We start from the raw sequence: 21603 nt of genomic DNA, 5'->3' as shown, positions 1-21603 counted from the left end.
AGAAGCAGCAGCAGCAGCAGCAGCCTGGCTTCCCCATCCCAGACTGCACTTCTATAATTATAAACAGCCAATCACACCAGCAATGCTGGTTTTCCTTTGACAAGGAAACCATTGGAATATGGTTAATGTGGGGCTTATGAATTTCTCCTTGGAAGGCTTCTCAAACAGTGAAAAGGGAATAAGGGCTCTTCAGCATCTGCTGTCTACCAACCTTGTGGGAGAAGAGGAGGAATTGACTAAAGGCATTGCCTCATAAGTGGAATTTATTTCCGAGCTTGTGCTATGGAACAGTGACTTAAGGAGTGAGTACAAACATACACTGTCCATCCACTGTAAAAGCAGGAAAAAAGTCCTATTACCACTGTTTCAAAGAAGCTTTTCTACAGTGCCCAGAAAATAGAAGAGATCTCAAAAGGTACACAATCTAGTGACTTCATCTGAGCACGACTTTGTCCCATTCCACTGTTACGTCTTCACCATTTAGCAACTTTTAAGCAAAGCAAACTGCTTGGAAAAATCAGATTAGATTTCTCTTTCTAGGCCCAACCACTTTCTTAAATTATGCTGCTAGTTCCATTCTCTTTGGATCTTGTCGATAGTCATAATTTAAGAGAGAGAGAGACTAATTTTACATTCCATAATCCCTAGTCTACAAATTCATTCCAGGACTTGGCAAAGTAACTTTTTGGGACTACAATTGGCCATGCTGCCTGACAGAATCTGGAAATCGTAACACTGCCAAACTCTGAATTATTTTGATACTAGAATACATTAAGGGCAAGGAGAGCGCAGGTAGTGAAAATCCTGCTATGAAACATATTTGATACATTTATAGATTTTGGAATGTGTAGGATCTTTTCACATTACATTGTTGTACCACAGAAGTACAATATCTGCACACTTACTGTCAAGCCTGAGACTGATCAGATGGCAAAAGCAAGCCGTAGTTTCTTTACCCCCCTTGTAAATGAGCCTCTCACACTCCTCTGTATGGTGTTTATACTTAAAAAGTGTGGGGAGTAACAGTTTTACAAAAACTGATATTAAAGAACAAAGGGGGGAGGTATCCATGGCCCCTATAAATTTATCAGTTTATATTTATTTTAGAAGTTCCAGAGTGGTGTAGCGATTTGACTGCTGGACTATGATTCTGGAGACCAGAGTTTGAGTTCCTGCTCAGCCATGGAAACCCAATGGGGGAGTTTAGGCATGTGACACACATTCTCAGTCTCAGGGAAGGCAAAAACAATCCCCCTCTGAACAAATCTTGCCCAGAAAACCCTATGATAGGTTCACCTTAAGTCAGAAACAACTTTAAGGCACCCAACAAAAACCTATTTAGCTCCCCACAAAGAGTCCTAGAAATTGCAGTGGGGTGAGAGCTCTGTGGCAATCAGACAGAGAACTACTGTTCCCGAGAAGGGATACTAAAAACTCCACTTTCTGTTCTTTATCTTTGCACTGCAAATGCACAAGCAGCTGGATCCAGACAGTAACTTTGTTCTCCACAAATGCTTTAGAGATTAAATGAGAAGTCACAACAAGGAAAGGATTTATGCAAGCCATGAGTATGATCCTGCCTAGCTACCAAGTTAACATACAACAGAACAGCCATGAGATAAAGCAGTTGGGAGTGAAGCTAAACAATTACAAGAGCGGAGCTTAATTGCAGTGAGTAGAAAGACACTTACCAGGAGAGGTATTTATCTGGATTACTGGACCACACTAAGTCAATAAGAAACAAGTTATCTATCCGTAGTGAGAGAAGGGATGGCTGATGCATTTCTAGATGAGAAGCTGGTGCCAATGGAGAACAGCCAAAGGCCTATCTAGCTCAGCATTCTGTTCCACAGTGCCCAGTTCGATGACCCAAGATGCCAAGACAGGACAATCGAGACAAGAGTACAATACTACATCCCTGCCCCCAACTGCTTCCCAGCAAGACATATACAAGCGAGACACACGCTTCTTCTCTATTGCAGAAATAATGCAGTTTGACTCTGCTTGGATCCATCCTATGGAATCGTGGCAGGTTCATTTTATTTATTCTATGTACAGTGCTGTGTAACCCTGCAGTGCTTTATAAATAAAGTTTAATAATAATAATAATAATAATGGTCACCATGAATGTAATAATAATACTAATAGTCACCATGGATGTAATAATAATAAACATAATAATCATAATAGTGGTCACCATAGACTTAAGTTGAATTCAAACAAAACGGAGGTACTCATGATAGGTTACCCCAATCCGGGTATGGAAATAAGTTTGCTAGTTCTAGATGGGGTTACACTTCCCCTGAAAGACCGCATCCGCAGCTTGGGGGTGCTCCTGGATTTGTCGCTTCAACTGTCTTCTCAGATTGATGCGGCAGCCAGGAGCGCCTGTTATCAGCTTTGGCTGATACGCCAGTTGCGCCCCTACCTGGAGCAGCGGGACCTAGAAACGGTTGTACATGCTCTAGTAACCTCTCGCCTTGATTTCTGCAATGCGCTCTACATGGGGCAACCTTTGTGCCACGTCCGGAAGCTCCAATTGATACAAAACATGGCAGCCAGACTGGTCACCAGAAAATCTAGGTTTGACCATATTACTGTATACCTATTTTAAAATCACTACATTGGCTGCCTATTAGCTTCCGGGCACAGTACAAGGTGTTAGTTATCACCTATAAAGCCCTACATGGCCTGGGTCCAGTCTACTTGAAGGAACGCCTCCTCCCATACAATCCTTCCCGCACACGCCGATCCTCCAGGAAAAACTTCTTACAATCTAGAAAGACCAGACTGGTGGTGACCTCCCAGAGGGCCTTTTCTGTCACTGCTCCAAAAACTTGGAATGACCTGCTGGAAGAGATTCGCCGATTATCCTCATTCGAGGCTTTTAAAAAGGTGACAAAAACCTTTCTCTTCTGGCAGGCCTTCCCCGATTGATAATGTCCAGAACCAATTCTATCCGTCCTTCCTACTCTATCTCCTCATCATTCGCAGATTGTAGAATAATCTTGTAGTATTACTATATATTTTAATCATGTTTTATTATGCTAATTTTATAGTCTGGGAGGGAGGGGTTGGGTCAGGGTTTTGTGGGGTTTATTGTTTTTATATTGTGTATCATAAACTCTGTTGTTACCTGCCTCGATCCCCTAACGGAAGAGGCGGGATATAAATAAATATTTTATTATTACTATTATTATGGTCACCATGGATATAATAACAATCATAGTAATCATAATAATAATGGTCGTTATGGATGTAATAATAAGAATAAGAATAAGAATAAGGATGGTGACCATGGATGGTGTCTAAATAGGCCTTTCCTGATGCTGCAATTACAGCCTTCCAGCGGCAGGGGGAGCCCTTCCGAAGCTCTCCCTTGCCGCTCTATCCGCCTCACTCTCTATGCTCTCCTCAGCCGGCGGCGCTCTATCCCCGTGGGCGCCTGCGCCTCTATGGTAGGGCGCCGCTCAATCCTCCGGAGCCCCACATCCGCCGCCGCCTCCTCCTCCCCTGCGCGCTTTGTACTGCCGAGGGAGGGAAGATGGCGGCGCGGGCGGGTTTCCAGGCTGTCGCTCCGAGCAGCGGCGGCAATACCGGCGGCGGCGGCGGCGGCCCGGGGGCGGGACCGTTGGGGCCTGGAGCCGCGGGGCCTCCCGTGCGGATGGGGCCGGCCCCGGGGCAAGGGATGTACCGCTCTCCTCTGCCCGGAGCCGCCTACCCGGTACCGACCCTGAGAGGAGGGGGGAGGGAGGGGAGGGGCCTAAAGGGAGGGGAGGGGCCTGAGCGCCAGGGCAGCAGCTGCAGTGGGCGGGGCCTAAGGAGAAAGAGCCATTGCGAGAAGATGGAGGCAGAGAGGGCGCCTTCCTGGCAAGGGCCAGCTCCAGCGCCATAGGGAGGGCCCCTGGACACTCAGGCGCCGCCGGGGAATATGGGGGTGAGGACCGGAGGGAGGGAGGGAGGGGTGGCCGGAGGGATGGATGGATGGGGGCCCAGGGTTCAGCACCCCCCCGCGCTCTCAGAGGTCCACAGTGCCCCTGGCATAAACTCAGTGTTATAGTATATGTATATATATATATATATATATACAGTATATATATGCGCCTACACAGGCCCTTAGGAATCTATTTGTGTTTGTGTGTGTGGTATTAATTTAATATATATATATATATATACACACACACACACACACACACACACACACACACACACATATATATATGCGCCTATCCAGGCTCTTTGGAATCATATATTTAATTTAGATATATATGTGTGTGTGTGTGTGTGTGTGCCTACCCAGACCCTTTGGAATCTATCTATATATATATAAATTTAATTTAATATGCCTACCCAAGCCTTTTGGAATCATTATTTATAAATTTAATGTAGATATGTGTGATACACTCTTAAGAGTATGTTTCCATGGGTTTTACAGTATTGGGCTTTAACTGGGTGTGGGAGGGGTTTTTTACTATGTGTTACTATAATTGGGCTGTTTTAATTGTTGTATTAATTACTAATCATTATTTAATTATTGGGTTGATTGGGTTTTCTGTTTTAATGTGCTGCACACACACACAGAGCTCTCCCCATAAGGCTTGAGAAGAGGTGGGGAAAGGAATGATGAAATCGAAGGCGTTGTTAATAATAGTAATAAAAATAATAATACCAATAAATCATTATTACTCTTAGTGTTGTTATTAATATTTGGGGAGCCTGGAAATGAGATGGGCCAGAATGCAGAAGGAGGTTCCAGGATGGGTCTGGATCAATGGGTGGCGAAAGACTGAGGGGTAGTAGAGCACTCTTTGTTGGGTTTGGGCTGGAGTAATGGGTCTCAAATGGCAGGGTGGGACCCCCAGGAGGGCATCAGTGTTGCTTGAAAGCAGGGGCAAAGATTAGAGGCCCTGATCCCTCCTTCTCCTCAAATATTTGTCTGTAAGGTTTGCACATACGTTGAATTAGATATTGCATTTGCTTGAATAAAACTGTTCTAATTTTGAACAATGTTATTTGCTTCTAAAATGTTAAAATATGAATATACATGAATGTGTAAATGAAAATATGCACACTGAATAAAATATTTTTATTCATAAACTATGTCAAGTGGGGGATAGGTTTGAATTTGCAGCGTCTGCATGTAAGATGCAAAGGGGAGTCCCAAGGTTTCAGTACCAATCTGCTAATTGATATTTCATTTGGCTTGGATGCTTTGTTTTGTTTTTCAACCTTTCAACTGTTTTTCTGTTTTTTAAAAAACAACCTACTATAGAATGGCCCCTTGTTATCCACTGGGGTTTAGTTCCAAGACTCCCCATGGATACCAAAATCTATGGATGCTCAAGCCCCATTAAATACAATGGCATTGTAAAATGGTGTCCCTTATATAAAATAGTAACATCAAGGTTTGCTTTTTGGAATGTATAGTCAAGTTTTCAAGCCATGGATGCTTGAATCCATGGATAAAAAATCCATGGATATGGTGGGCTGACAGTACATAGAAACAAAGTGTGGAAACACTGTATCAGTTTGAAAGCAAAGATGTTTATAACAGCAGTTTTATTGTTGAATGTGAGGTGAGAGTTAAGGTTTCTGGACCAGATTGTGAGGCAACGTGCTGAAAAGATTTTGAAACTGAAGGGTGGCTTATGCAATTAGCAACATTGAGAAATAATGATTTTCTAAATTACGTTGCTTATCAGGTAGGGGATTACATGCTTGAATTTTCTCTAACTATTGGGAGGGAGTACCTTTTCTTTTTTACATGGAGGACTAACTTGCATCAACCAACCATCAACACTAACTGGCCACTGTAAAGATCAGAGAGACCTGTATCACATTATGCAGCCCTTTGAAAATTTAGAGCGAGGCTCATGATTTGCATCTTTCTGGATCCTATTACATTCCATCCCACTTAAATATGCTTTATAGCTGAGCATTTATTATCACTCTGTACTGAAACAGAAGTGGGTTTTATATCCATGAAAGCTCATGTGAAAATAAAAGAACAGTTAGTCTTAAAAGTGCTGCCGCATTTTTTTCCTCCCACTTCCTTCCTCCTTTTTGTGCGCCAAGAAATTAACAGGGCTACTTTCTTGAAAACAGCCAAAGCATAATAATCTATGCAGTTTTATGCCCTCTTCCAACCCCAGCTGCTTTCAAACCCTAGGAGGGCCTGCTGCTGCTGCTTACTGAAGGATGAAGAAAGGAAGCAATTCTGAGGTGAATATGTGACTGGTCTGGTCTGGTGGGCGGGAAGATAAATGCAGAGTGCACCTTCCTTACCCTTCCCTCTGAAGACCAGACCAGCTGCATTTCATTGTCTAAATTTCCCCTCTCCACCAGCAAGCACTAGTAGCCCCTCCTGGGACTTGAACGCTGCCTGCGGGAAGGTTTTAGATACTGTGTAAAGAGCTAGAGAAGACTTCTTCGTGCCTTGTCCAAAAACAGACATGTGCATGCATAAGCCTAAGAGAAAAAGGGAATTGGCTAGGAAATGTTACATTTTGTGGAGGAAGGAGAAAAAAATCTGTAGGGACTGACCGAGACATTCAAACCTTCATCTGCAACTCAAAGTGGCACAGTCCAGAAATGGCCATAGCATTTGATTCTGCTGCTTGTATAAACTGGTTGTGACAGAAGTTCTCTATGACTGAGAATAAAAACTCCCAGGTGAAGCTTAATAATGCTATTTTTCTTTTTTTCAGCGCCCTGGCATGCTGCCTGGCAGCCGCATGAACCCTCAGGGACCTGCAATGGGACCTCCAGGGTATGGAGGGAGTCCTTCAGTCCGACCTGGGATGGCTCAGTCAGGAATGGACCAGTCTCGTAAAAGGCCAGCCCCTCAGCAGATCCAGCAAGTTCAGCAACAGTCGGTTCAGAACCGTAATCATAAGTAAGAAATTCCTCTTCTCCCTCTTAGGTACACGTCTACCTACCTTCTGCCAACACAAAGTATTTCCCTCATCTTGTTATCTTTGTTCATGTATGCCAGTTACTTGCTTATAAAGTGCTGAGATGTAGAGAAGATGCAGGAAGATACTGTAGCTGAAACAGGACAGTCACCATTTATAAACTTGGCAACAAAGGAGATAGACCAACTGTGCCACTATCTGGCCCATCTCAGCCCCCTCTGGAGCTGTGAAATCACAACTTCCATAATTACCCAGTCAGCCATTGTACAACTATCTTGGAATGGGATGATGGAAACTATAGTATAATATCTGGAGTATGCCAACTTGGGATGGCAGGCTACTGATTTCAGATGTGTCTTTTTGAGGGCTCAGATGGCAGTACCTACAAAGTAAAAGTTGGAGGCAGTAGAATATTGAGTCCTTTTGTTAGTCCCAACTATAGTAGATGCAGGGAATTGGGGTTTTTTTCCCCCAATACTGAAGTCAAAATGTGTGTAAATCTCATTCCTTCACGGAGTCTACTATAGCTGGGTCTGTCAATCAAAATTCAGACCAGAGTATTTGCCTGGTGAAGTCATTCTGTCTTTGGCTCTGCAGTAAAATTTGTATTCACGTGGAGGTACTGTGTGGATAACATGTACTTTGCACATAGCAAGAGCAATGCATGAGTAAACCCAAACTTCCTTGTTACTAGCAAATCTTAATAAGTTTAATGACCATATTAAGTCTTTAACATGCAGATGTGGAATAATTTCCATATATTAAGAGCCTCACCAAGGGAGACATACTAGCAAGCATTAACATCAGTGGAACTTCCTTGTGAGTAAATATGCTTAGAACCATCCTGTAATTCATAATGACTATAAGTTTCCAGCTTCATTCAGGTACATTTCATAACCTAACCAGCAGGGCCAAAGAACAAACAAACAGAAGCAACATGGCTACTGTCTGGGTTCTTATGTTCATAACATAATTGTTTTTAAATCTGGCTTTTAAATTTGTATGTAATCTATTGTTTTAATATCTCTTATTTGTAAATTGCTTTTCTACTGAAAAGAAAAGCAACTTACAAATACTGTTAATTGATACCACTGCAGCAGAAGGTTTCTTGTTCAGGCTTCCTCTTCATAATGAACCAAGCAGATATTAAGCTTCAGCAATATACTGCATATGCAGGATACTTTTTAAAGTCTCAGATTTATCATTATCCTCCCATTTTTGTCTTTGCACAGTGCCAAGAAGAAGAAGATGGCAGATAAGATTCTACCTCAGCGGGTAAGTGAAGCATCAGGTATCTGTGCACATTTTGGTTATAAGAAGAAAGGAATGCTGGCTGATTGGTATGTTCTGTTCTAGATCCGGGAACTAGTACCGGAATCTCAGGCATATATGGATTTGTTGGCCTTTGAGAGGAAGCTGGACCAGACCATCATGAGGAAGCGGTTGGATATCCAGGAGGCGTTAAAACGGCCCATTAAGGTAACAGGAGAGTGCTCATAAACGACCAGACAGGTACCTGTGCCTTTCCCAAAGCAATATGAAATAAATTAAACCTCACCAGTGGTGGGGAAGTACAGAAGGTGCAGTTATACTACGATCTACTCTTTGGGACAGAGATGCAGTAGGCTTCTCTGGATAAGCATGCCATTGTGCACTTGGATGAGAGATCCCATTACTATTGTCTAACAAACCATAACTCTTAAAATGATGAGACTTATCCTCAAAGCAGAGTTTCATATTCATTTCCAAGTATTAAGAGAAATAAAGTAAGAAAGACTCTGCCAAGCAGAAGGAAGAAACTGGCATCCATTCAGTGGCTTCTCCCTGCTGTGGCTCAGTCAAAACAAGTTATGAACTGAGATTTTTCTTTCCTAGTTGAAATGTTTCTGTGTGCACTGCTTGTTACTGAAGAAATTGTGCAGCTACCCAGTGATAAGTTAGCTGCTGCTTTCCCATCCCGTCCATGGTTATTTTTTCTGTCCTCTTTCTTCTCGCCCACCGATGGGTTAGTTTTCCACAGTTTCCCTTTCACCATATAGTTGCCATTTTTTCAACATCTACTTTCCATTAACTGCAATAATACTTCACTCTAAGGCCTCCAGCAGGAATAGGCATCTTCCAGCCCTAGCAGAGCAGGCAGCACCTGGCCTAATTCAGCAGTTTCCGCTGCTGGCAGCCTGCAAGCTAGAATGGAAGAGGGAAAAAGAGATGACTAAGAGAGGGGTAAGCCTGCTCATTCCTGGCTTTGATCTATCCATCACCAGCATGATAACTCCCTGATAATTCCCAACCAGGTAATTTGGCCCCCAGTATTTTTTTAAAAAGTCACCATTCCTGAGCTACAGAATCATTTGTGTACACCCACTAAATGGTGAGTGTCTGTTCTGTGGTTTTCTCACAGTAGTGCCTAGATAAAAGAACAGCATAGATGGGGAAGATGATGTGGTTCATTATTCTTCCCTTGGCGGGTTTGTTATCTGTGTTAGCGACATCACAGGAAGGTCACGGGGAGCCTGTAAAAAGATGCTCCTACACCACAGTATTAAGGCAGCGTGAGGCCTGCTTTTTAACAAATCCCAAACCTTCAATTCTATGCAGAAGATAAAAAATTGGGTTTTGAGTTATGTATATGTTTCTTACTGAATACATGAGAGTCAAACTGCTTTTATCTGAACAGCAACGTTTTAGAAACCACTGTGACATACTTTTCTGAATGTATGGAAACAGGCAAGATCTAGCAGAATGTTTGCATGCAGTGAAACTAAGTGGTTTAGAAAGGCCTCAAAGAGATGTAGATTGTATCAGATGCAGGACACAGATCTTTTTTATGGTGAGGTTGTTTTCCTTGAGGTTGAAGGCATGATGGTAAGGATTGGGATTTTTGATACCCAGTTTTACAGCTACTGTGTGTTTTCTTTTTAGCAAAAGCGGAAGCTACGAATTTTTATCTCTAACACTTTCAACCCAGCCAAGTCGGATGCAGAGGATGGGGAAGGTACTGTGGCCTCCTGGGAGCTTAGAGTGGAAGGACGGCTATTAGAAGATGTAAGTGAAGAAAGGAGTTGGCATCTCCATATAGAAATGTAAAAGTGCTGAGCTATTAACACTCAATGTTCTTTGAACTAGATAAGACTAAGAACTAAGAGGATGGAGTAGTCTCCTTTGTCTAGGAAAGCTGGCTTCTGGGAGTGTCTTGCAGTTATCTTCACTGTAAAGCAAGTTTTTGCAGCAATTGTTTCATAACCCCTCACCAGCCTGGATTCAAGTAATTCCTCATATTAGATCTATTGCACTAGGAGAACTCATTGCTTGCATCCTGGAGCATCCATTGCTTCTGCTGGAGGGAGGAGCAAATTCAGATTCTGTCCTCACCCTTGAACAGTGGGAGCAAAGGTATCAGCCTTCACTCGGGGTGAAGCTGACATGAAGTTGAAATACATCTGACTTTTTCAAGTATCATTAACATTTAACAATCATCAAAGAATTTCTTAAATAGCACTGTGTATTTGTGCCAGGAGATGGTGCTATAAGATAATAGAGATGAATGGACAGTGCCCTTGGAGCATGATTTTTGGCTCAGTGAAAAGCAGCTGGCATTCAGCAGTACAGAAAGTAATTTCTCATATCTTTCCCTCCATGTTGAAAGCAACCACTCTCCCTTGAAGCTGTTTCGGCTTTGGCTAACATGACTTGAATGACATATGTGTGTGTTTTGATGTTGTCAGCGTTGTGTTGAAGCATGATCTCTTCCCCCTCCCTTCACTCTGCTTCTGCAGTCTGCACTCTCCAAGTATGATGCTACCAAGCAGAAGAGGAAGTTCTCATCCTTCTTCAAGTCTCTGGTGATTGAGTTGGACAAGGACCTCTATGGCCCAGACAATCACCTGGTGGAGGTGAGATGCCTCTCTCTCTCACGTGCAGCATTTCAATCTAGATTATGGGGGGTTGGGATAAGAAAGCTACAGTACAAAGGGGACAAAGAGTATAAAAAGAGCCTTGATACCTACTCAATTCTTGTAATTTTTGCTTTAGCCTTCAGAAAGGCTCAATGCAGTGCGCAGCTTGTCAGCTCCACACTTCTGTGGCCTATTTTTCAGCCACAGATCCCTGTGCTTTGAGAGCTTTACCCTAAGGTTTTCTAATGGAGTTCCTGGAAGTAACTTGAACCCATGTCTTCCCACCCAATATTGGTTCTCTCCCACTGGCATTTTACTTTGCTTCTGAATGTCTCCTCTTTCTCAACCTGCCTTGTCCTTTTTTTTCCCTCTCATCTCTTTAGTGGCATAGGACTGCTACCACCCAGGAGACTGATGGTTTCCAGGTGAAAAGACCTGGGGATGTGAATGTGCGCTGTACGGTCCTCCTGATGTTGGACTACCAGGTAGGCAGAAGCTCTTCATGGGAACCAGTATAGAGGCATTGGAGACCATAGAGAATCATTGGCTGCAATAGAACTATGACTAGATCATCCCTTGGACCTGTCAGAAATTTCTCACTTTCCATGTTTATTAGGAAATTTATTCTTTTATGTAAATAAGTGATGATTCACCTGATCCAAAAATGGTTGCAGAGACTTTTTTCTTCAGTTAATTTTAGTTTCTTAGCTTTTTTTTTTGTTTACAAGAACGATGATAATAAAAGTGTTGTTCTTGTCTTTTTGAGATGTTGTTATGTCTTTGCAGCCTCCACAGTTCAAACTGGACCCACGTTTGGCTCGCCTCTTGGGGATCCATACACAGACACGTCCGGTGATAATTCAGGCACTGTGGCAATACATTAAGACCCACAAGTTGCAAGACCCCCATGAACGGGAGTATGTTATTTGTGACAAGTACCTCCAACAGGTAAAAGCAATGGGGCAAACAGCAGCTCTTGCTGGAATATTGTAAGTTCTTTCTGAGATGCTTGATCTTTCTCATCCTGCAGATATTTGAATCTCCCCGAATGAAGTTCTCGGAGATCCCCCAGCGGCTTCATGCGTTACTTATGCCTCCCGAACCAATCATCATCAACCATGTCATCAGGTGAGACTAGAGTCTTTGTTTTTGGAATCTGAGGCCCGGTACAGACTGCCCCTTTAAGACGCTCTCATCACGTGCTAGGGTCGGCTCAGGGCGGCGCTTGTAGACGCCCCTCAACCCTAGCACGTGATGAGGGTGTCAAAATGGCGCTGCCCTGTACACATGGGTGCCACCATTGTCACTCAAGCGCCGGGCGGCATCCGCATGGCGCTGTGCAGTGTGTGCATAACGAGTGTGCTACTGGTGCCCTTGTTACGCCGCAACTGCGGCGTAAAAAGAACCCGATTTTCATGGATTCTTTTTACTCCAGAGGGAAGCCGCATGGTTTGGCGGCTGCAGCTTCCCTGCAGAGAGAAAACAGACGCCGGCAGGGTGCCGTTTTTCGGTGCTCTGTACCACGCCGTAGCTAAGCTACCGGGCTATCAAGTAGTAGTCTGTGTGCTAACCATGCTTGGACATTTCTGTCTGCATTAGTCAGTTGCAGCAAAACAATACTAAATGGTAATCGGGCACATTTAAGACTAAAATATTTTATATAGTATGAACTCTTTCAGATTACAGTCCACCTTCTACCTTTGATTCAAGTTGTACCATGTATTCCTAAAATTTGTTTCACTAGAGATGAGCCAAATTGGGAAGCTTTTAACTCTCTTCCCCTAATTTCCAGTTGTGATGCCTTGCTGATCCAAACCTTGATTCCAACATTCTCATTATCTTGCTTCTTTAGCGTTGATCCAAATGATCAGAAGAAAACTGCCTGCTATGATATTGATGTGGAAGTGGATGATACCTTGAAAACCCAAATGAATTCTTTCCTGCTCTCCACAGCTAGCCAGCAAGAAATAGCTGCATTGGATAACAAGGTGTGAGCTGCTAGAGATGGTCTTTGTACAGAGATCGTTCCCTAACTGCAACATAAAAGAGGGAGAAATAACCCTTTATCATACCAAACCTGCAGTAGGAAGCTATTCAAACTGCTTCTTGGCTGCCATGTAGATACAACAGTTGTCATGAAACTCCATTAAAATCACATAGGTTACGCACCAGTATCAGATAGAACAGTGCAAAAAAAGAAGAGGATGGTTATTTTAATACTTAGGGAATTAGAAAGGGTGCTTGAAATTGGTGGTTCTGGGTTGCTCTGGATGCGAGCTGCAATATGTGTGATGAAACTAGAACTAAATATTCTGACTTGGTCCCTTTGTCTATTCTTACTGTATGCTTGTAAAAACACCTAACCAACTTCATGCATGAGCATCTTATATCAGCAAGCAAAATACCTGTTTTAATTTGCTAAGAAAAAGAGGTTAATGAACCTGTTGTCATTATGTGGAAGAACACTGGTACAAGAAGGTTCAGGAGCAAGTGTAGATGTTTTTCAGCAATCCCTCTGTAGCAGTTCTGGGGTTAACCTGGACTTCACAGATTCCTGGCATCCTGTCAGCCTTTCAGACCACCTGGGAAGATTGCCCAGTTACTCATTGAAGGTTGAAACAAAGCAGATTCCTAGTTAGTAGGATTCTGACTCTGGGGAAGTAGTGGAAAGGCCAGTACGTTATCCAAAAAAGAAGCTAGTTGGGAGAGTGTGTGAGAGGGCTTTGTGACAGATTTGGGCCAGCCATAAAATATTCCAGTCCCAGTTTTTTGTGGGGGTTTTGGACTATGTGGCCATGTTCTGGGAGTGTTTATTCCTTACATTTTGCCACAAAAAGATATGGATGCTGGTTGTGAAAGCTTTTGACTTCACATGTTCCAGTAATGTTTTTCTTTATCATAAATGTTGCTCCAGGCATACATATACTTGTTTGCAAGCATGCTTACACAGAGTAAGCCACACTGTGTAAGTTAGACTATAGTAAGTGTGCATAAGTTTGCACCCTTAACTTCAGTTCTGTCGTGAAAAACATCTTAATATTTTATATACATGCATGAATACACACACAGACCTACATATACATATATTTCATCTTTGCTCTGCTCCAAAGTGCTGAGTGGGTTTTTGTTTCACTTTTTTGCTTAATGCTTAAAAGTTTTGTGCATTAGTTTTGTATTTGGTCTTTGGTAACTTTGATCCCCATGAGGAAGGAGTGAAGCCTGAGATAGGATGGATGTTGCCTTACTTTGGAGCTATTAAACTATTAAGGTGTTAAGGCTAATGCATACTTTTGATGGAATGTTACAAATTCACTGCTGAAAAAGGAACTAGGGCCGTGTTCCCACTATGATTTAAAGCAAATTGCTGATCAGGTTATATGATCATCGTTCCCATTTGAAACTGGTTTCGATCCTACTGTGATCAGTTTCAATCGCGATGAAGTGAGGCAAATGTAAAAAAAAACCCCACTCTTTCCTGACACTTGTTCTTTGGCTATTCTTTTAAAAAGAATAGATTCTGAATTGTGTTCAACAAGTGGAAACGACAAATCTGAATAGCATCATTCTGAAGCCGCCACCACCCCTCCCCAGCAGCACTGCCTTTGTGCTTGTGGTATGTCCTATGAGCACATGATTTAAAAAAAAATGATAGAAGATTCAATTCATTGATTTTTGCAAACTGCTTGCAATCAGTAAAGCAAGTAGTTACAAAACCAATGAATCGAATATCAATTTATATATGTTCCCAATCGGGGCTTGCCCGGGCTGCTGCTTACATCACTGGTGATGCACACATGATTGACAAGCATTTTGAAGCAGTGCAAACTAGTGGAGACGACAATCGTGCCAAAAAAGGAGCGATTACAAGGGAATAATGAGAATATTCACTTTCATAATGGGAACGATGGACATTTTGTAATCGATTTACCTACATGGAGCGAAGGCAAATTGCAAACCGGTTTAAATGTAAGTAGGAATAAGCCCAAGGAGAGAATCTTGCCATATCAGAGGAAGGGTGAAACAGTGGCCAAGAAGGAGGTATAATTTGACCACAGAACAACAGTGGGAATCATGTGGCCCTCTAGATGAAGTTGAACTTCAGGTTCCACCAGCCCCTATCCAGCATAGCAAATGGGAATTGTCATCTTACAACATCTATAGGGCAACATGATTCCTATTACTGCCATAGAACTAAATCTTATACCTCTCTGGTAGATGTACAGTTGTACCTCCATATTCGCTAGGGTTAGGGGGAAAAGATCCCCATGAATATGGAAAAACCACAAATAACAAAAACACTGTTTTTACCTGAGAGGACACCTCTCTAGGAATCGCTAGGTCCTCCAGTGCAACTCTGTGGTCAATGTCCAACATACACTGAACATAGAATGGCACTGGAGTAGGTCTTTCAGTGCAACTTTTAGTTAAAGTTGACCACAGAGTTGCACTGGAGGTCCTAGACAGTCCTAGAGAGAACATATTAATGAAATCTGTGAATAATCAAGCTGCAAATATCAAAGCCGCAAATATGGAGGGATGACTGTGTTTTCCCTTTTTTAAAAAAGTAGTGAAACACAAACATTAACAGGCTCCCAAAATGTGATGTGAACTGCAGTCCAGCTACATGTGTGTTCCTTTAGCTGCACAGCAGGTGGCATAAAAGCCATCCAGCAGTGCAGCCAGCATCTCTGGAATACTACATAGTCCTTTCTTTTATTCAATTTTTCTGTGCTCTTATTTCTCCATGTCAGATCCATGAGACCATAGAAACCATTAACCAGCTGAAGACCCAGCGGGAGTTCATGCTGAGCTTTGCCAGAGACCCCCAGGGCTTCATCAATGACTGGCTGCAGTCCCAGTGCCGGGACCTGAAGGTGAGAATCGTATGAGGTACATGCAGGCACAGATGTTCTGGCTTTTGTTGCTTGCAATTGCTCAGGAGGCGTGGGGCTTAAACCTAGTAGCATAGCCTTTCCCAATCTGGTGCTGTCCAGATCTTTGAGACTATAACTCTCTGTCATCTGTCGTCATTAGTTGTCGTGTTCAGGGCTGATAGTCCCAAACATTTGGGTCTCATTCCCACTTACCTCTTGATTTGCTTCCTGCACCGATTCCTGAAACCTGTTCAGCAAACAGTGTGGTTCCTATTATGTTTGCGCCGGTCTTAAGAATCAGTGCAGGAAGCAACAGCCACGGCTTCCCCAACATGTCTCCCTCTGTCCTTCCTGGCCATACCGGGGGCAGAGGAGAGGCCAGGGTGGAAGAAGAGAGGCAGGCAGGGAGGACTGGGGCATGCCCGAGCGGAAGGAGAGGCAGGCCAGGAGGACTGAGGATGGAACATGGAGATGTGGCTGGGAAAGCCGCTGCCAGTGGGAACCAAAGCAGATTTTAATCTGATTCGATTCCGCTTGGTTCCCACTTGGGCTGAATCAATTTATTTCCAAATAAATCTATTCAGCCCAAAAAATATTCCATTTTACCTGCGTCTTTTTGATGTGGGTTGAATGGGTAAAAACTATGCCCCCCCCCTTTTCTGAATCTCTTCAGGGATTCGAATTAAGTGGGAACCATCGTGGTTTACACAGGACAAGATCCAGTTTAAAACGTAGTGGGAAGAACCCCGTGGAAGGCATCAGATTAGAGCAGGCTGTACTACAGAATTTATATAGGAATTTACAGCCTTTTTAAGCATAGGGAGGAAGGGATAACTAGAGCATCTTCTCTCACCTCCAGGCTATGACGGACGTTGTCGGAAATCCGGAAGAGGAGCGCCGAGCTGAATTCTACTTCCAGCCATGGGCTCAAGAAGCTGTGTGCAGATACTTCTACTCAAAGGTAAGTTGCTCTCCCTTGTGGTATTTCCCTTGTAAACAATGAGATGGGCTTATTTTTACTCTTGAAATATCTCCTCCCACCCTTAATTTGATCAAGACATTTCAGCCCAACTGCCCCAGTGTCTGTTATTTGAAACACTGGTCCCTGCTGTCTGCCCTGCAGGCTGAAAAGTATTTTCCACCTTGGTGGCCATCTTAAAATTTCAGCATTACATGTTGGCCCTGGAACATTCAGAGCTTAATTCATTCCATACCGGGATGCTGAGTACTGTTGCATCAAAAGTATCCATGCCCCCAGTGCTACTTTTCTTTGCTAGAATTAGAGCTGATGTCTTTCTCCTGTAGGGACTGAGGGTTGGTTTAGTATCCACTGCTTGTTTCTGCTGCCTGGAAATATAATGATTCTCCAGCTCTGCATACACTAAAGCTGTCATTCTGGCTTCTCTCACAGGTTCAGCAGAGACGGCAAGAATTGGAACAGGCTCTGGGAATCCGGAACACATAGACAGGCCTGCCTCTCCCTCGCCATCAGATCTTTTGGCTACCAAACACTGCAGGGATTCACTGCTCAGGCCTATACAATTCCCACTCCAGCACAGAACCTACCACTACTTCCCACCCTGAAATCATCTTTCTGCTGCTCCAATCCTCTCCTTGGAGGGGAGGGTGAAGTTGACAGCCAGGCCAAAGCTCTTGCATTGCTGCCTGGTCCTCTTTCCTTGATTGTTGCCTTCTCTTGAGCCCGACGGCTCTCCTGTCCTGGCTCCAACTGAAGCTCTTCCACATTTAGGACAGTTTCAGTTGAGAGTCTTGCTAGCTCAGGATCTTCTTGCCAGCCCCTCAGGCCCTATTCTCCAACCTCACCTCCAAAGCTGTGGGCTGGACAGCTTTTCTGAATCTCAGTTCTGGATTTTGTCAGGTGGGCACAGGTCTGGGCCTCTTGAGGTTTCTGCAGGGTTAGGGGAAAGAGCAAATCTTATATGACTTCTGGCCTTTGAGTGGATTAGGCAGATTCATCTGTTAGGAGAGAATTGAATATCTCACTCTTTCCCTCCCTCTCCCCCACTTCCTCTCTATTTGGCTTGCTCTTTCTGGAAACTACAGTGCAGCGAAGTTGGCAAGGAGCCTGCAGGGTTGCAGCAGACATACCTGTCCTACATTTTAGTGTCTTTTTACTGACATGGTTAGAGAAGCTACCAGCTAGGGTACTGGGCCTACTCCCAGTAATTTAAAATCAAGGCCCAGGAAAGCAGACACATCTTCATTACATCCCCAAAACTCCCTCACCCTCCTGCCTCCACCCCCATCCTTTTGATCCACAAAAGTCAGAAGAGTATCTTCAAGCTAGAGTTGCTCTCCTTTTTACCAACAAGTTGGCACAGAACAGGTTTCTGGAGCAAATTTTTAGATGTGGGAAAGGAGACTTTTAGCAAGATGAACTGCTCCCTTCTGACACACATTTCTTGGTCTTGGGCACTTGCTGGAGGGAAGGATATAGCAGGATGGAGCTGCATCTTTTTCTGACTGATTCTGGGAACGCTAATGCAACTGGACTGGTCCCAGTTGCTTGTACTGACACTAGCTGCAAAAATCAAGTTACTGACAACCCCTCCTTCCTCTTCCATCTCTGGAATTGAAGTAAGGGACTGCTATGAATTCAGGAGTCCAGACAACCCTATCCCTTTGTGTGTACATGTGTTCAAGTTAAGAGTGAGAGACTTGTTTTGTCTTTGCCATATGAAAGACCACCTCACCCCTGTTCCCCTCCCCTTCTCCCTCTTGCTTTGTGGTGCTGGGGAATAGAACCCTGGTGCCTTACGTAGCTGCCACAGGCTCTCAGGGCAAGTATAGATGAAGGAAGCTCAGAGACTGTCTGGCTTGGCAAAGTGTAGCTGTTCTTAACTGCTCCCTCTTCTTACGCTTTATGTTCTGTGGTTCTCTTTTTCTCCCTCCCCCCTTGGACCAAATTTTTTTTGTACTGTATCCTTTTAGATGTCATCCCATTTTAATAAAAGCTGCCTCTGAATGAAGGTGCTTTCCCTCCTTTTTCCTCCATGACTGGCTTTTATTTCTGTGCCATGGGAGGTGGGAACAGAGTAGAGGCTACATTCCCAGATATTAACTGAACTCCTATTTTTCAACAAATAAAAAGACCTGTAGACTTGCTGATGGTTACCTAGTAGTAAACTCCTCTCTTCAAACAGGGGAGCCTATCTTTTTAATTGGCTGCATTGGAGAAAAACTACACATAATTGGAATGGCACAAAATCATATAAACACTTACTTGCAGCTACAGTACACTCTGAAAGTGTAGAATACAACCCTTTAGTACAGGAGGTGGGTAATGTTTTTGGCCCTGACAGCTGCCTCTTATGTCAGCCCCCAGTGCTGTCTGTAGTGTTACACCCTGATGTGCACATAGGCAAGTAGACTCTTCTCTCACACTTGCATACACTTCAGTGCAGGAAGGGAAGAGAGATATAGACTATTGAGATCTGGACATTACAGACTGCATAGCAGTGAAATCCTGCTTGTCTTGCATTCCCTGTTTCTTCACAACTACAATAATGGCAACAAAGCAACACTCAGGATCAGCCATGGTGAGAATGTGAGAGGCTTTTCCTATCTCCCAATTTTCTGCTACACCTAGTCACAGGAAACATCCAATCTACATTCCCCACATGCAGAGGAGTAGAATGGAGTGTCCCACTTTAGAGAGCATCTGGGGAGATCACACTTCTTGAACGTTACCTATGGTCAAAATTTCCAGCAAACAAAATGACTATCACAAGAAGAAAGCTTAGTGAAGACTTCTCCCCTGATAGACTATTGTTTTGAGGTGGGAAAGTGTGTCTAAAGCGAGATCCCCTACCCCCATTCTGTAGTGGTACAATCCAATCTGAGCTCATTCTGCACCTGCAGGAACATCTTAGGTGTGCCAGAGGAGTATATGAAAAGGAGAAATTAATAAGTTGTGTTATGCAAAGAAAAAAAAGCAAGAAAAATCCAATTTTTGGCACTGATTTAGGGACAGGTCCACAATTACTAAACCAGATCTGTCCATTCAAGGATGCTGCACATTGCAGCCTTCTGATGGATCAGGATTCCTATGTGCTTAGCTGTGAAATATTGCCTATTTTGTATTCTGGCCTTCCTTAAAGAGATGTAACTGAGCTGTGTTCATTTTTTTTAACCACAACAGTCCTAAAAGATCAGCTGGGCTGAGAAAATGACTGGCAAACTGGTGGACAGGAGCCAGTCATGGTTGAAGAAACAACCCCTGGGCACCAGTCACTAATAGTTAACCTTTGATAGAAGTCTAGGAGTTGGACATATCAACTGTTACCTTATGATTGCAGTTGCTGCTTTCTCTGTGTCACAACATGGGTCTTTATGGCCAATTACTTCCTCATAAATATTTCATTTACGACATACAGTATTCTTAAATTTACAATTTCATTAAGCGAACTGAGCACTCTCATTCCCATTTTGAGATTTCCTAGGCATCAAATAATCCTTGCAGCTCCTATCCAGTTTTCTTCTAAGCCAATGACATTCCAGATGTTGGCCTATCAACATTGTGCCAGCAAGGGCTGATGGGAACTGCAGCGCAACATCTGCAGGACACCTAGTCTAAAGAAAAGACAGCAGCATTTATTTTCCTCTTACAGTGTAGTAGATGGTTGCCCAATGGTGAATTTCATTTGCCTGCTCTCATTGAGTTCAGTGGGACATTCTTTCAGGGATGTGTCCATACAACTGCAACTTGCTTAGTAGTTGCATTTATGGCCTGCCTATCTTCCAATGAGCTCAAGGAGCATGACCTCTTTCTCCCTACATCTTAACAGCACAATGTTTAGGCTGTCAAAGCACAGTGGGTCAATCCAGTGGCATCACTAGGGTTGGTGTCACCCCAGTGCAGTAACTCATTCTGTCACCCCCAGGTTGCCTGCCACAACCTAGGCCACCTCTGCCATGGTGGGAGTGGGGTGCTGCTGCCGCCGCTTGCCCACCCCTTCCACGCTTGGCGGGGCTGCTGGCCAAGTGGGAAAGAGAGGCAACTCTACCACTTGGCCAGTAGCCCCACTAGGCCCAAAAGGAACTGCTGGGTGGCAGCAGCACCCCATCCCACCAGCAACCGCAGCCAATGGATAATGGAGGGGAAGTGGACAGGGGGATCTTGGGATGGATGGAAGCGACCATCCTACTGGGCATTCACCCCTGTCTGAGGTGTCACCCAGTAGAGTCTGTACCCTACTAGTGATACACCTCATCAATGGAAACTAGAGGCTAGCTAGCACCAGACCAGCAAGATAGTCCTCCAAAGCACTCAAGATAGTGTTTATGGCTGTCCTCATTCCCACTTTAATCTCTCAACAGATTAAAATTGAGACTCTGACTCTGGTGTCCCAAAACACCCCGTGGTTTCATGCCTAATCTTTGAAGCCTGAATCTCCCAACTGTTGGACTCACACTATACAACATGCTTTTGGGCACAACCCACCATCAACTTTGAAGACACCATGTAATCCTGACTTCAGGAAAAGGGCTTATTTTATCGGATCGGTGTCTCTGCATGTCCTCTCTGGGTTGGTGGGCAGAGGAGCTCGCAACCTCTGTACCGCCTGATACGCAGCATCCTGCTTACTAATGCTCGCAACGGGGCTTCACCGAGGCAGAGCTGTGCCCTACAATGACGGTTGCCTATCCACAATGTGCCCTTTGCTCTCTGCTCGTTCCGGACTGAAACTTTGCTATGGGAAAGGTGCTGTGTGACGTCAGATCGTCAAATAACTCTGTGAAGTAGTACCGGAACCCAGGGGTGACATGTACCTACCCCTCATGGCGTTCACGGACTGAGTGCCAACAACTATGGGTGTTTTGGTGAGGAGTGCTTTGTTAGCAAACCCCAGACACCTGTTCCCAACCCCTAACCATATCCCCCCCTTCTGTTACACT

At 43.9% G+C, this 21603-nt stretch overlaps 1 protein-coding gene across 2 annotated transcripts; it reads left to right on the top strand.

Annotated features, from left to right (window-relative positions):
- Positions 1-3496: 3496 nt before the first annotated feature.
- SMARCD1 (SWI/SNF related, matrix associated, actin dependent regulator of chromatin, subfamily d, member 1) lies at positions 3497-18674 on the top strand. Of its 2 annotated transcripts, none has more exons than XM_042453261.1 (13): positions 3497-3724; positions 6708-6895; positions 8147-8189; positions 8271-8393; positions 9837-9959; positions 10691-10807; positions 11194-11295; positions 11597-11758; positions 11841-11938; positions 12663-12798; positions 15562-15684; positions 16544-16645; positions 17096-18674. In XM_042453261.1, the coding sequence occupies exons 1-13, from the start codon at positions 3545-3547 to the stop codon at positions 17147-17149; spliced, it is 1551 nt and encodes a 516-aa protein (XP_042309195.1). In that variant the 5' UTR covers positions 3497-3544; the 3' UTR covers positions 17150-18674. The 2 variants fall into 2 exon arrangements, with proteins under 2 accessions (XP_042309195.1, XP_042309196.1); XM_042453262.1 differs by lacking the exon at positions 3497-3724 and adding an exon at positions 3800-3937.
- Positions 18675-21603: the final 2929 nt, after the last annotated feature.

This window comes from Sceloporus undulatus, chromosome 2 (genome assembly GCF_019175285.1).
Source record: "Sceloporus undulatus isolate JIND9_A2432 ecotype Alabama chromosome 2, SceUnd_v1.1, whole genome shotgun sequence".
Lineage (NCBI taxonomy): Eukaryota > Metazoa > Chordata > Lepidosauria > Squamata > Phrynosomatidae > Sceloporus > Sceloporus undulatus.
This window is presented reverse-complemented; position numbering and strand designations above follow the sequence as displayed.

Excerpts from the sequence above, each read along its gene's own strand:
- SMARCD1 (XM_042453261.1), top strand. The coding sequence starts at position 3,545 with ATGGCGGCGCGGGCGGGTTTCCAGGCTGTCGCTCCGAGCAGCGGCGGC. Across the intron at positions 9,960-10,690 it reads AAGGACGGCTATTAGAAGAT|TCTGCACTCTCCAAGTATGA; the intron begins GTAAGTGAAGAA and ends CTGCTTCTGCAG. Across the intron at positions 11,296-11,596 it reads TCCTGATGTTGGACTACCAG|CCTCCACAGTTCAAACTGGA; the intron begins GTAGGCAGAAGC and ends ATGTCTTTGCAG.